Genomic DNA, 15,562 nt, shown 5'->3' on the forward strand with positions numbered 1-15,562 from the left:
TCTTGGCCTGGAAGGGCAGGACTGATGCAATGCAAGTTAAGGATTAAAGTTTTTGTTGAAGAAAGCTCCAATCGCTAAAAAACACTGGAACTGCTGGCCTGGTCTCTAAACAACATTGGAGGCTCACCAACATTCCTCTGAAAGTGAAAGACTGAGGTCAAGCCTTAGATCCTCCTTCCTTCTGCATCAGGACCATCAACTGCAATAGCCTCCTCTCTGTGCTGGAGACACAACATTCCTGGCCAAGCCTGCTGCAGCAGCACTGTTCAAGTCACCCACGACCCCCTATAAAAAGGTAAGCAGGGCGAGAGTAAAGATGACATGTCAATAAAGCTTAGTCCACTGCTACCAAGACACAGCTATGAAATCTAATCTCTGATTTCCTAATACTACTAACATTGGCCAGCAAGAATCGCATCCAGAACAACTGATGAGACATCTTGGCACTGACAACTGGCTTTCAGAGTCTGCAGGGCCGACTGACATCACTTTAGTCTGTAGCATTTCTCTTACCTTCTGCAGGGTGTAAGACTGAGTTGGTAGTCTTGGGTAGGAACCTATGAAGGTTAAACTCCGATTACTGCAGCAGATGAATGAATGCAGCCGTCAGTCGCTCAGTGTGGAAGTTAAGGTGAAGTAGGTGCAATGTACTATTGGACTGACTTTATTTCCTTGCCCAGAAAATGTTCACAGGAGGCGGTGGCGAAGACAAGCACTTTGAAAATAAAGTTCGTACATCGTTTTGGGAAAGAATATCTTCCAAAATAGTTTCAGAAAGCAACTTTTTTTTACGAGAATCAAAAGTGCTGATTGGTTTACCACAAACTTGCAATAACCTTTTCCACTGCCTAAACAGGCTTCAAGGTTTATTTGATTTCGTGGCAGCCGGTGTCCGGAAAAATGTAGGGATCAGACCGCATAGCTAAGTTTGGTTATTTTTAGCAAAAAGTGAGGGTCTGCCATGCACCCCACGCTGTTTATTTCACATTTATCCACAAATGCTAAGCATGCAGGTTACTTTACTTTGTCTAATAAGATGTATCTCATGTTGGGTGTAGTGCCTGAGTGTGCGCCTCTACCCGCCTCTTTACAGCTAAGGAAGCTCTAGCAGATGACATAGCCTTGACGCGAGTTCTGTACACCTTCCCATTTCTAAGTCAGCTTCTGCCAGTGCTGGAAATGCAAAGAAATGACTCCCAGGAGCCATACTTTAGAGAAGTGGGAAGAAGAAGTGATGGAACAGAGTGAAGGGCAGCGGAGTAAGTGTATGGCCTGCATGGACGTATCCCTTATTTTTACAAACCCTGCTCCAAACGAATTTAAAAACTGTAGAAAGTGCAGACTAACAACACTCTGATTTATTTTATTGGTCACAAACACGTCACCACTGAATTTTGTCACTTCACGTAGCACGGTTGTGCAAATCTGGTGAAAAACAATCTGTCCTGTTTCTGGAATAAAAACATAAGGTATTTTACAAAGGAGCCAAAAACTACTACTCTGATGAACCTCATATTTATAGCGCTTGTTTTCAAGTCGCGTTGAAGCTGGGATTAGAACCTATATCTGCGAGTTCCATGTTCAAAATTACTGTATTTGAATATATTGGCAATAAAATCTGTTTTCTGAATTGGTATGTAGTATTTAGGGATACCTGTTCCCAAGCTTCTCTCTACAACCATAGAAAAGTTGAAAACAACACTCTATGTTCCCAAATACTAATCCATAGATCTGCAAGAAAGACCATGTGCATGGCCTGCCCTTGGGCCCCATTTCTCATTGTGCCTAGTTGTCACCACACTCATGAGATGGAGCTGCATTTATTATGATTCATCGGCCCTTGGCCCAGTACCTGGTTCTGAGCTAAGAATAGATGTTGCAATCTGGCCCACATAATTGAAAGCCAGATTTTGTAGTAGTTGAACTGTTGCACATTGAAACACTACTGTTGATAGCCCTATCCAGTATGATGTGCTCTTTGAGACCATGCCATGTTAATTTTTATTTGACCACACTGTTTTTATTTTCAGAACTTGGTGGAGGTTCTGTCTGAGAATGTGACTGCAGAAAAGAAGAACCTTGAGGCAGTGAAAGAGGAAGTTCAGAAACTGAAGGCTGATGTAGAAAAGAGGTGAGACTAGCACTTAGCAGTGGAAATTGAAGCACTGCCTCAAGCTGTTTGAGGATTCCTGTGGAAATCCTTTTCTTGGAGCCAAGTAGGGATTCTGGAGAAACTCATGGCCCAAGCAGTGAGGTAAATGTTCTCTTTACTGTTTTTGTCCACATGCATTCCTGGAGGCCCAGCACTACTCAAATGCAATGGGAGCACCTGGGCTGAGAGTTGGCACAGGAAATTTGAAGATGTTGGTGATGCTTTTATACATATATTCAAAGGAGTCAAAATCTGGTCCTTGTATTTCCATGCAAGTAATCAATATTTGGATGAGTGGAACCCCACAACCCCTGCCCTTTTCCCTTATTGTTATGATGCTGTGGGTGTCTGGGAGAGGTCCATGATGTAAGGAGCAGATGAGCCAGTGGACCAGCTTTAATGCCGGCCACGTTTTTTTTAGCAAGTCCTGTATTTTCCTCCATTGAGATGAGTCGACTTGTCCACAATCAGGTTATCGGTACTGGTAGTCGTTTTCCTTTTCTGATCCTTCGTCCAGGAGTAGACCCAGCAAAATAGTTAACTGGTTAGAGGTGCTGGACTTATTTGCTGGTTGAGGTAGACTTGGTGTTTAATGTTGTATTAAGGCAAGGTTGTGTTGTAGCTGCCATAGCCTTGGTTGGTGGATTAGATGGTGTCTATTCTTGTTAAATTGCATCTTTGTTGGCATTTGGCTGTTCATTGAGGGTCTGAATTAAATTTTGGAAGCCTACTAGTGGTGAAGCTATGACTTGATATTTCTGAGTCAATGTGCATTATTACTTTACCCCCTGTATTTTACTTCAGCTTGCAGGAAAGAATCCAGAGTTGGTCAACTGTACAGAATGCTATCCAAAAGTATTCAGTCACGCCCTCTGTTAAATGCATGAAGTACCTGCTGGGTGTATGCACTATTGGGATATTCTACATGGGATGCACATGCAACACTTTTATCTGAAAGAAGGGCAAGGGGCCTGCAGTTTTTCCCCAGAGTCTGGAAGGCCATTCATGGCACTGCTCACATGATAAAAAGGCAGGAAAGACACTGTGTTTTCTAAAGATTAAAGTGAGTTACCCTTACCTTACTGTTGCAATACATCCCCTTAGGGTTTTGTTATTATTACTTACCTTTGATGATATAAAGTCCCATGATGTAGTAGAAACGGTATAGTGGGTCTGAAATCATGACACTCTAGATTATATACACAAATTAAAGCATGAAGCTGACTTGATGACCTGATCTTTACAGTACCTCTGAAAGAAATCTCTGCCTATTGCGAAGCGGTGAGGTTGTGTGTCTGGAGCCTGTGCTGGTCGAGGAATCCAGGACCCAGAAGGAGATTGAGAAGGTGTCGCAGATGCTAGAACACGCAAACAGCGAGTCCCAGAACAACCACAGGTATGGCCGTTGCTAACTGAGAGAGGCTAGTAGGGGTTTGTGGCAACAGCGACAATGTGCTCCCTTCATTGGCCTTTGCTCTAGAGAGACATAAGTAGGGTGTGCTCCGATTTCAGCCTGCTTCTAGAGCTGCTGGAGCCAATCTTTTCTGCTTGGTCTGTACAAATAACTGTACGAAGGCTCCAGGAATTGGTGCTGACCATAGAAAGGCTTGAGAAGCTGCATGCTCCTTATACTCTGTTCTTTGTCGAGAACTGGATAACTCTGTTTTGAAACCTCTTGTTGTAAGCTTTAATGTTTTTTTAAAGATTTAGCCATATATGGTAGCTGATCATTTGCAGGTGAATCTAGTTGCCAATAATAAATTTTGAAATGTGGCATTTCTATTATGTGTTCAGCATCCCCCTGTTCAGATTGGTTCACGCAGCAGGTTCTTATTCGTTCCTGCTTTCTCCATTGGAGCTGTGAGGGTGACCTCAGTCTCAGTGTCTCTTGGCAGTTTTCAGGCTACAAGATGCAACCATAGAACCAGCCATAAGGGAACTCCACAGCTGAAGATAGTGAACATAGTGAACGTCGGACTTAGGACTGAGTGAGGAACGCACGCAGTCTGGGGAGCGGAGCGCCGAGTGCTGAGCTTCGAGTGCTGGTCGCGCTGCAGCGCGGGGGTAGCGCGACACAGCAGTACAATACGACGGCAGCCGCAGGGGGCTAAAAGTCACTCCAGCCTGATCCCGCTCGACCCGGCCCTGACTGACCAGACTGCCCGGATTTCCCAAACTTTCTGACTGACCCAGCCGAGCAGTGTGGCCGGGATCCTTCAGAGACTCCGCGGCTGCAGGACCCAGACCCCATGCCCCAGAACCAGTAGGAGCAGCACAAAATTTAAGCCCCCTAACCCCCTCCTCCCTCCCACCCCTCCTCCACTTCGCAAGCAGGAATCAGCACAACAAGCAGCGGTGGGGGCTTCGCACAAGGGGTGCGGGTCGTATGGGGCGGTTCAGATTGGGCAGGTGCTTCAGAAACCCCGGGGCGACCTCAACCTTCATTTAATTTTCTCCCCCTGCTGCCCCCCCCCTCCTTTAACCCCCCCCAGCAAAGAAGCTACAGCGCAGCCCCACGTCTTTGGAACAGGGCTTGTAGCGCAGAGCAGACCAGCGCCAGCAGCAAGTCAAGACTTCAGCTCAGATAACTTTAGTGTTTTATCAGGGCGTGGAGGTGCACTAGGTGGGGTAGCCAGGTGGGCTGGTTGAGCGCCACTGCTGTAGTCAGCCGCTGCAGAGTGAGAGCCCTGGGGGATTCACAGAAGTGCAGCTTGTGGAACCCCCAGTGAGACCTGCTCGTGTCCCACCTGGGGTCCCGTAAGAACCTTCCTCCCTCCCATGTTGTTATTATCATCATTGGATATAATTGACCAATTTCATCGCCATCAGCAGAATCTGAGTAGTTTGAACCTGTTGTCACCCTTTGAGTGTGTAAGCAACAGTTTTTGACTTCTCTGGGAGCAGCACCATGCATCAACAACAATATTACAGGTGTCGATCCTCTTTGTGAATCCCCCCTAATAATCGATTTAGTAGGCAAGAGCAATGCGATCCGGTAAGTCTGGGGTGGGGGTCCCGAATGGGAGAAGAAAAAGGCTACCAAAAAGAACAAGGCAAAGCTCGCTGGCGAACTCATTCGTAATACACACAGGCGTCCTGATAAACTAAGGAAAACAGCTCCTGGAACAGCTGGAAAATGATATCAAAGCACCACCAGCAAAAAAAGAGGGGTACAAAATAAGACTTTCTAATGACCTGGCATCAAAGGCCACAGGAATCAATAGATACTTCTAAAGGGGAGAATCTCAAGCAAGTCCCCCTTGGTGCTGCTTCCCCCTGGCTTCAAATTAGCAAAATTGCAAGACCCGAGCGTTCAGACCCCAGCCATAATCAAAAAGCACAATCTTCCCTTACATCTCAGAGCAGGAAGGCTGGAACCGATACCGCCGATCTCTTGGAGTCTAGTTTTTCTTTGGACTTCAGTAGTTGGGAGGACCCATCCCCAAGTGCACGATTAAGGAATGATCTAGGGCAGCTGGATCCCGCTCGCACCCACGACTGCCCCCTAATAGAGCTTCTTAACATGGACTCCTTTTCGGGTGATGACCGCACCACGCAGGAAAAGAATGTCTCTGCTCCTCCTCTCAGGTCTGACCGAAGGGATGAAGAGGAAACGACAAACACTGCAATCACCTTAAGCCCCTTCCAGGATTGCACGTGAAATTTTCTGTCACAAACGGAGGTACCAGCCAGCACGTGGGGCTCACTTCTTTCGATGCTAGACGTTATGTCAGTGGCAATAAAGCATTAGGCCGATAAACAAGACATCCAAGTAGATTTACTTAACATCATGGCCAGTTATATTGTGGGCTTCCACTCAAAGTTACAAGCCCTCAACGACCTGATTCATCAAGCCTAAAAGCATAATTACTTGCAGCAAGCTCTATGTGAGTGCGCCAACTTGGGGGGCAAGCCCCAGTTCATCTCTTCTATCCTCAGTGAAATACTCGTCGAAGTCAGGGCCCAGGCCCTAAACACAAGGGAAAGGTTTCGGGTCTTAGAATTGGAAGAACGTGAAGCAAAAATTGTGATGATGGAAACCTGCCAAGGGAGTCATCGATGTCAATTTCCCTGCAAAAAGAGAGCACTCAGACCCCAGAAGGACATCAATCCTCTCACATCAAGGAGTTTATAACATTGGGGAAAACCTCAAGAGTACAGGCACAGCCACAACAACAGAGACCTACGACCTTCATTGCGCTCTACAAAGCCCCGTGCCCCCAAAAACTAGAAGGGAAAAGAAGAAACGAAGCAAAGCATGGAAAAAACTGCTCAGCAGAAATAAATATGGCTATTCTTTGCACAACGAAAACTGCTGACCTCGTTAAATACCAGTAAAAAAATTGTGGTCCCACCTATATAATCAGATTTTAAGCAGGCTACAACAATAGAGGAATGGTCAAATCTGAGTTAAAGCTCTCAAAGAGTAATCCCATCCCCTGCAGACATGGGTCAGAGAAGTGAGAAACAAAGAATCATCTTCGGACAACGTGCAGAGGGAAATAGCAAAGATGTGGAAGAGGCAAATTCGACTATTTAGCTGGGTACTACAAAACCAGTCTACATGGAAAATACACCAGTGTGTACCTCTACAAGCACAGAGTTTTGTAATCCAGCAGGATACTTAATTTGCAATAACAAGGAGCCCGAGGAGGTGGCCCCGGACCAATGAGGGAAGAAGAGGAGCACACACAGCACCAGTTTGCAGTCAAATCATTTGCTTCAACATTGCCAGGAAGTAGGCCTCAGGGGGTCCCCACCCAACCAACGAAGAGAAAAAATCTGTGTTTTGCCAGCTGCTATGCCGTCAGAGGCGCACAAACTGCTCTTTATTCCTCATTACAAGTCTGAGGGGAGTTTTGATACTCCTAATAGAGGAAACATTTTAAAATTGATAACTTTCCTATGTGTCATCGGCAGACCTACTCTTGAATTTAAACCCCATCCCTTAAGGAGAAATCAAGACGTTGCAGTAACTACATGGACCACGGCAGGCCCAGTACATCTACTAGTTTCCCCTTCTGACATCTTCGACTCATGGGGCATTGAGCTGCGACAAATGGACCATCCTCGTTACCCAGGTCTGCTGCAGGCTCCCATGACCCGCAATAAATCAGTGCTAAGAGGGGTGACAGGAGCTGAATCAAATCTAGTGGACATGGAAAAGCTAATGGTCGTGTAGCACGCTGGTGAGACTGGCATAGGCCAAATTTATCGGGTCCTCAAAGAGCACCAGCCCCCCCCAAATCACAAAAACTTTCCAGTCAACATTGAAAAGCCTGGGGACCTGGGCTCAGTGAGGCCGTATGTTAACATCTGTTCATGGAATGTCCATGGAATTGAGTCAATACTGCAAGACCCAGAAGTGCAGTGCTTCATCCAGGAGTACGACATTCTTACTTCAGGAAACCTGGAGCCCAGGGCTGATTTCGGTGTTTGGGTACGCGGTCACGCTCATTCCAGCAAAGAGTTCCTGCAAATATGGCCTTGCAAAAGGGGGTCTGGCAACCTTGGTTTCTATGCCACTCATTGGGCATAAAGTCACAGTTGACACAGGGTCAAGTTGGATCCAGGACACCAAAGTTACACTTGACAGGCCCCACGGCAGTCAAGCAGAATTAATCCTTCTAAGTGTTTACATCCACCCAAAAAAAGCACGTAAAGGGGGTAAAGTGGAAGCGTTGGGTGAATTAATTATGGTCTTACAAAAACAGCATAATGAGCCCATATTCATCATCACTGGCGATTTCAATCTCAACTTGTTAGCCGCAAGAGGGGGAATTGCAAAGAACCGAGTTGCAAGCGCAAATAGGAAACACCTGGAAAATTTAGGCCGAACATTGTTAAACGGGAACAGCAAGAAGGACACTCCAGCATCCATAACTTTTGCAAGCGGCAAAACCTGCTCAATTATCAAATACGAGAGCGATCACTTCCCAGTGGTCTGAGTTAATTCGCTTTCTGCTAGCAGAATTTCCTGCCACTTCCAATTCAACAACAGGCTTTCAACTCAGGGGGGTCGAGACAGACAGGCCTGGTTTAATAAGGCCTTGCGCACTCAGAAATCACAAATCCTGCAACAATCCAGAACCTGGTAAAAGCGTCCCTTCAGGGTGAGGCCTGACACAAACTCACCCTTTGGGTCATGAAAAAAAAAAGTACTGCATCAACCGTTGGACCGCAAAGAAAAGCTTTCAAGAAACCTCATGGTCCAAGTTACTCCGGCCAAGTAAAATGCCAATCAGCAAGTTCTTTTGGGAATTGGCGAACGAGCTGGCGCTCGGTAAAAAACACCATAGCTTTGGGATTGACTCAACTTCCTGGGAGAGTCACATCTGCAGCTTGTATGGCTCAACAGATGGTGGAAAAACGCCAGTTAAGTCTTCAACCCAGTTGCTTGTGGCCCAGCTGCACCTAGAAAGTGACTTGTCACCAAGCAGAGGGGAAGCCTTTGGCCAACTCGGAGAGAGCAGATAATGATCAAGTCTGGGTGCCAGAACAACTAGCCGGTCTGATTAAGAAAATGAAGTCTGAAGGGGCTGCCGGACCCAATGGCCTCCCCAATGCCATCTTTAAAGGAGATCCAGTATATTGGGCGCAGTACTTTTCGTCACTTTTTAGCACCATAACTCACGCTAAATGGATCCCAGAATTGTGAAGAAGCAGCATCGTGCACACAATTTATAAAAGTGGAAATCCTGCTTTGCCTACGAACTACAGGTTAATTGCTCTTAACAATGTTGAATCTAATTTAGGCATCCTTTCTGTTACACCAACTCCAAACCTGGGCAGATGAAAACAAGCTACTCCCAAGATTTCGACAGGCTTTTGGGCAACAAACCTAATAGCTCTCTCCCTCATTGTAGAAAAGGCCAGCCACAGGAAATTGAGCCTTTATGCCTGCTTTATCGATCTTAAGTCTGTCTTTGACCGGGTTCCCAGGGAAAGGCTTTGGTCCAAGCTGGCCAAATGGGGAATCCCGAATAATCTGCTAATAGCTATTATAGATCTTTACACCGACACCTGGGTTCAGGTTAAAATTGGAAATGGCACCAGACTAACAAAAAGAATACCTACAAAGATCGACTTAAAGCAAGGCTGTGTCTTGGCTCCAATCCTGTTTAATTTGTATCTGGCAGATCCTGCCGGTGTGCTAGCACAAGTAAACCGCCTTCCACTGGCTTTTGGCCCTGAGGAAGTCTGGTGCCTACAGTACTCCGATGGCGTTGAGTCATTGGGTCTGCAACAGAGTATAACAGCTCTTAAAACTTTTATGGCTCAGCAAGGCCTAGAAATAAACCAGGCCAAAACGAAATTGATGTGGCACCTTAGTGCGAATTATAAATCTTCCACTTGGTTTCTGGGGGGGAAAAAGTGGAGGTGGTGCAGTTATGCAAATAGCTAGGAGCCCTTCTTGAACCCCGATTGAAATGTAAGCAGCACCTGCTCTCGATTCAGGCAAAGGTCCCCTCATTAACATGTAGCTTCAAGCTGCTCAAGAAGAAGTTGGACTGTCCTAATCTGGCTCACCTTCTAAATGTCATGTCAGCTCAGTTGCTCCCAGCCAGTTCCTACGGGACCCTGGTTGTAGATTCTTAAATGACAGGCCGCGTTTAAGGCAGCATCACCTTCTCACAAAATCAGACTTTTAAAATGTTTTTATGACATTGCATATAATTGTTTTTTTACTGAGTTTGAATATGAAGGTGTATCATCAGCCATATTGGACTTGGGTCCCTAATTAGCCTTTGACATAATTTCTGCCCTCACTGTTTTTATGTATTTTAAGGTCTTAACTTTTTTACTTTTGTAGTTGGTTTAATTCGTCCAATATTGGCTTTTTAGTATGCACTATATTGCAATGGTTTTTATTAATCAAGCAATAAAGATTATCTATCTATCATGTGTTCAATGGATTGTGTGAATGTATTTGTTTTTATGTAGTTCCAACATGCCCCACTTTCAACCAATTTAGCCCAACATGCAATATAGTTGTGTAGCATATACTGATAACTGTGTCTACGTATGGTCATGGTAGGGATTGCAGTTAAGCAGTCAGAAGATCAGCAGGAACCCCTCCCCACCCTCAACAATGGTATTAAATAGTATATCATCCTATGCACATCTCAATGTGTGTTGTATATTGTTTGGGTATTTTTATTGCACAAAGCGATATGGTACAATAACGCATATTTCACAACAGACTTTAACATATGGAAAAATATTTCACAGCCCCCTGTGAAATATGAATTTTATAATTGTCAGACCCTAAACCACATTGCAGAGTTTTTGCCATTGTTAGGACCACTAAGTTTATGCAGCAAGAGAGGACCAGATTTTGCTGCAGGGTTATAAAAGTATGTGACAAGATAAGACAAATTATATGACATTATGCTGCACTTTTTTGGCATTGTTATTGTGATCTATTTTAGTTAGAGGCAACATTTTTACTGAACTCTAAAAACATTATGTGGCATGTGTGGTAAATCCATACTTATACAGTAAACATCACAGCCACAGAAACACACATCTCTGTAGGCCTCAACAATTTTCCATTGTTTTATGAATAGTCCATTCTTGAAAGGCCAACTAAACCTAAGCCTTCAAATTCCAATCTGTGACCATTGTTAGCCGCGTTTTTCAAAGGAAAGGTTCAACGTTATTTTCGTATACTTTTTTTTTTTTTAACAAAGCCAATTGTTTTTGCTAAAATTCTTCGAGCTTAAATACATAATTATTATTCTCGTTTTTGTACTGCAGACAAGAAACCGTATAGTCCAGTGTTTTGCTCATTATTTCCAATAAACACTTCTCTGTTTGAAAGAACAGTTTTTCAAGCTATCTATTTCAAAATAACCATGATGTAAAAAACCTAATAATGGGTGTCAGACTTTTTTTTCTTATGCAGGGTCATCCCCAATCTTTTTGCCTCATGCCTCCTATTTTTTATGACCTTTTGTTTTTTTTAACTCTGAGCACTTTACCACTGCTATTGTTGATTGGTTTATCCATGATTGGCATATTTGATTTACTGGTAAGTCCCTAGTACAGTGCACTAGAGGTGCCAGGGCCTGTAAATCAAATGCTACTAGTGGACCTGCAGCACTGGTTGTGCCACCCACCTTAGTAGCCCTGTAAACATGGCTCAGACCTGCCACTGCAGTGTCTGTGTGTGTGTAGTTTTTAACTGTAATTTCGACTTGGTAAGTGTACCCACTTGCCAGGCCTAAACCTTCCCTTTTCTTACACGTGAGACACCCCTAAGGTAGGCCTTAGGTAGCCCCATGGTCAGGGTGCAGTGTATGTTTAAGGTAGGACATATACTGATGTGTTTTATACGTCGTAACAGTGAAATACTGCCAAATTCGTTTTTCACTGTTGCAAGGCCTAGCCCTCTCATAGGTTGACATGGGGGCTGCCTTTAAAAATGATTAAAGCGTAGATTCCCTTTGGGAGCGGATAGACATGTGGAGTTTGGGGTCTCTGAGCTCACAATTTAAAAATACATCTTTTAGTAAATTTGATTTTAAGATTGTGTGTTTGAAAATTCCACTTTTAGAAAGTGAGCATTTTCTTGCTTAAACCATTCTGTGACTCTGCCAGTTTGTGGATTCCATGTCTGGGTCAGTTTGACAGTTGGGCTGGTTGCACCTCTCTCTAGACAGTGACACAAAGGGAGCTATGATGTAGCCTGCATATCCTGATGAGCCATCTGTGCTAGGAGGGAGGGGAGGAGCGGTCACTCACCTGAAAGGGCTGTTCCTGCCCTCACACAATGCAGTCTCCAACCCCCTGGTGTGTGTCTGGGGCCTGGCCTGGGCAAGGCAGGATCTCACAAACAAGAGAGACTTTTCTTTGAAGTAAGCCTACTTCAAAGGACAAAATGGGTATAAGGAGGGCACCCAAAACCACAGACTTTAGATCACTTCTAGACATCAAGAGGAACCTCTGCCTGGAGAAGAGCTGAGAAGTGCTGCCTTGCCTGTGACTGTGCTTTGTGGAGCTATCCTGCAGTTGCTGCTTCTGCCTGGTGAAAGGGGACAAAGACTGGACTTTGTTGTGCATTCCGGCTTGTGAAGAAATCTCCAAGGGCTTGTCCTGAGCTTGCCTCCTGTTGTTGAAGTCTCAGGGCCATAAAAGACTTCCCCTGTCACCACCTGGACTCTCTGCTGAGACTCCTGCGCTGCCAAGTGGTGCCCTATCCAGTTCCTGGGGCCTTGACAGGTGAAGCTGGCAGCCCAAGGTTGGAAATCCACATGCAGACTGCTGTGCGGGGATATTTTCAGCGCAACCTCCTGAGCGCGGCTGAAAAAAGATGCGCTGCCGGCTGCGCAGCTGAAATTGACGCTCTGCCTGCAACACAGCTGGAAAATCCTAATACGCCGCTGGAAAAACATTGCGCGACATCGCTGACGGAGGCTGCAATGATGCAACATCGCTGGGTGCGGAAAAACAACGCAAACCTGTCCGGACCCGAGGTGTTTTGTCCAGATCAACGCTTCTCTCTCCTGCGGGGAAAGAAATGACGCACGCAGATCTGACCGGAGAAGGAGAAACGACGCACGACCTTGCTTGCGGGTGAGAAATCGACGCACCGCTAACCTTTTTCGACGCACACTCGCCCGTGTGTGTTATTTTGATGCTACCCAGGTACTTTTCAATGCTAACAGTGTTAGCATAGTTTTCTCAAGGATTTAGGACTCTTTTTGCTTTTTAATTAATAACTTGACTTGTGTATGGTGGATTTTGTCGTTTTGGTCTTGTTTTGTTTAGATAAATATTTTCTATTTTTCTAAACCTGTGTTGTGTCAGTCTTTTCATTAAGTTACTGTGTGTGTTGGTACAAATACTTTACACCTAGCACTCTGAAGTTAAGCCTGCCTGCTCGTGCCAAGCTACCAAGAGGGTGAGTGGGGGTTAGCTGAGGGTGATTCTCCTTTACCCTTACTAGGGTGTGGGTCTTCGCATGGACAGATGGTAACCTGACTGCCAGCCAAAGACCCTATTTCTAACAAACATTTCTTTGAAAGAACAGTTTTTCAAGCTATTTAAAAATAACCATGTGATGTAAAAAAACGTAATTATGGGTAACATATTATGTTTCGTTTTTGCCATCTTGGGTTCTGGTGACTCGTAGTTTGTCACCAGAATCCCTCACCAGTCATATTGGACAATATTAAACAGGTTAATGTTTATATTTTTTTACATTACATGTTTATTTTTTAATGGCTATCTTGAAAAAGCTGTTTCCTTCAAAGTGCAAGTAGGAATGGACAGTGATTGGAAACTGGAATTAGAATATTTAGGTTTTGTTTAATTTTCTTGAATAAGTTGTTAATAAAATAGGGGTTAGTGGTGATGGTCAATTGATGTATGCTAGTCTGTGGATCCATGTTTACCAACTAATTATGGATTTACTGCATTTGATACAGAAGTTGCATAACATCCATATTTCACAAAAATGTTGTATGGAGACTACATGAGTGACAGTAATACTGCCATAGAATGTGTTGCATAATTTGCATTTTTGCCGCTTAAGTTAGACAGCAGAGGGAACAAAGGCCTCTACACACAAAAGGAGCAATTATCAGTAACTGACTCAGTTACTGGGAGATGGAAGGAGTGAGGGGCGGGGGGGAATCTGCATCTGATAATTAGCTTGTCGCACTGTACCTTGGCTGGGGCAATAGGAGGAAGCCCAGACATCTGGCTCACCTTTCAAGTTTTGATGGGAAGGGATCTGGCAGTGATGTCAGCTAGGTGTGCAGCTGGGGCCCTTAGACAAGCTCTGTTCAGGGAAAACCTGACTGCGCCATTTTAGATTGTCACAGAATGCTGTGCAGGAGGGCTGGAACAGGGGTGGAGCGATGATGTATCATCCTAGGGCTGGCCAAGGATGCATGGCATCCAGAACTTACCACCCTTGCACTTGATGACCACATGCATCCTGTTGGTGTCACACACATGATGGTGAATGGGAAGCCTCTCAGCTTTTACAGAGATCTTCCATTCTGTCCTCCTGGACTGTTATTGGAGGATGTGTCCCTCCAAGTCATTATACATACTGAATCCTCACTTGGATTGGCCACTCAACAGTGTGTGAGATAACATTGCACTCTTTGGTCCACGTTGCACCAACACATTCAATTAAATGTGATAGAGTTGCAAGTAGGCCACTTGACCTGAAGGCCTTACTTTCAGCCACCTCATGGTATGTAGTTCAGGACCTATTTGTCAATATTACTCTGTCCACTTCAACAGGCAGGCAGGTGGTCAGTGTGGGTTTGTGGGCCCTGTGTTGGAAGGCCTTGCATTTTTGGCAGTGGGCTCAGTAAAGGGGCATTTTATCAGTGGGCACTCTGAATGTGAAAGTGGGTGCCTTAAGTTACTTGTCTCTGAGAATTACATATGGGAACTTAATTCCAAAGCGTAACTAGTATAATCTCCTAATGGGGACATCTTTACGTGGAACTCTTTGCCACAGCTCTGAATAGAAAGTGCCCTCTGTTGTGTGTCCTGCATTTTCCCTCCATTGGTTCTCGAGGGGATACCTTCAAGTTCATCTAGTCGCAGGCTCTGCTCCGTGCATTTCCTCTGATTATTAATGCCTTCAAAAGTCCAGCAGAAGGTGCTGATTTTTATTGCCCCAGACTGGGCGGGCATGAGTTGGTAGTCTGGGGCGTTGAAAATCAACACACTGACCTCTCTTCTTTTCCCACACTATTAGGTCTTGTTTCACATTGGAACTGTCTTGTCCTTCACTTCAATCCCCAGTCACTCGTCTACCTGTGTGGAGTCTTGATGTGCTGCTTACCTTTTGGTGGCCTAAGTCTTCAACGAACAATGAGTCCATGAGTTCTTATTTAATAAAGTTGACTCCTCTGAGGAAATGTTAACATGTTTCGGCTAATTAAATTCTGTGGCCTCTTCAGGCCTCAAACAAGGACTCGGATTCATGTTTTAATAATTATTATAATATAGACTGATGGATTTATTTAATAGACTTTGCCAACCAAAATGTAATATTCAGACCCTGGTGCTACCTATTGAACTAGGATCAGTGGCACAGCACGTCTTGCGCCACACCTTTGTTTTTAATTTTGTAACATAAGGACTTGACTAATAGAATTCTACTGAAGTTGTGAATTATGAGGACACATTTATAATAAAGTATACATAAAGTGCAGGATGGAATGCTGGAATGAATCTCTGCCACTGGTAATTACTTGGGCCGCATCCCAGTCCATTATTTTGCGCACCATGCCTCCTCATTTTGTAACCAGCCATACGCAAATGAGTTGATCCTGCTCAGAGGGGAGCAGTCTAACCCGAACTGCCAGGCCAGGTCCTCCCTGAACTGGAACACAAGCAACCCAGAACCTTCTCATGAGCTCATCAGCCGGGTATAGT

At 44.8% G+C, this 15,562-nt stretch overlaps 1 protein-coding gene across 1 annotated transcript in view; it reads left to right on the plus strand.

The window, feature by feature from the left end:
• LOC138286624 (coiled-coil domain-containing protein 110-like) overlaps window positions 1–15,562 on the plus strand; it is a 49,596-nt gene that overhangs the window by 26,531 nt on the left and 7,503 nt on the right. Inside the window, exons 3-4 of the mRNA XM_069227060.1 lie at window positions 2,031–2,131; window positions 3,399–3,548. Coding sequence (XP_069083161.1) covers window positions 2,031–2,131; window positions 3,399–3,548 — 251 coding nt within the window. The remainder of the gene's footprint in view (window positions 1–2,030; window positions 2,132–3,398; window positions 3,549–15,562) is intronic.

The sequence above is a fragment of the Pleurodeles waltl genome, chromosome 3_2, assembly GCF_031143425.1.
Source record: "Pleurodeles waltl isolate 20211129_DDA chromosome 3_2, aPleWal1.hap1.20221129, whole genome shotgun sequence".
Classification (NCBI taxonomy): Eukaryota; Metazoa; Chordata; class Amphibia; order Caudata; family Salamandridae; genus Pleurodeles; species Pleurodeles waltl.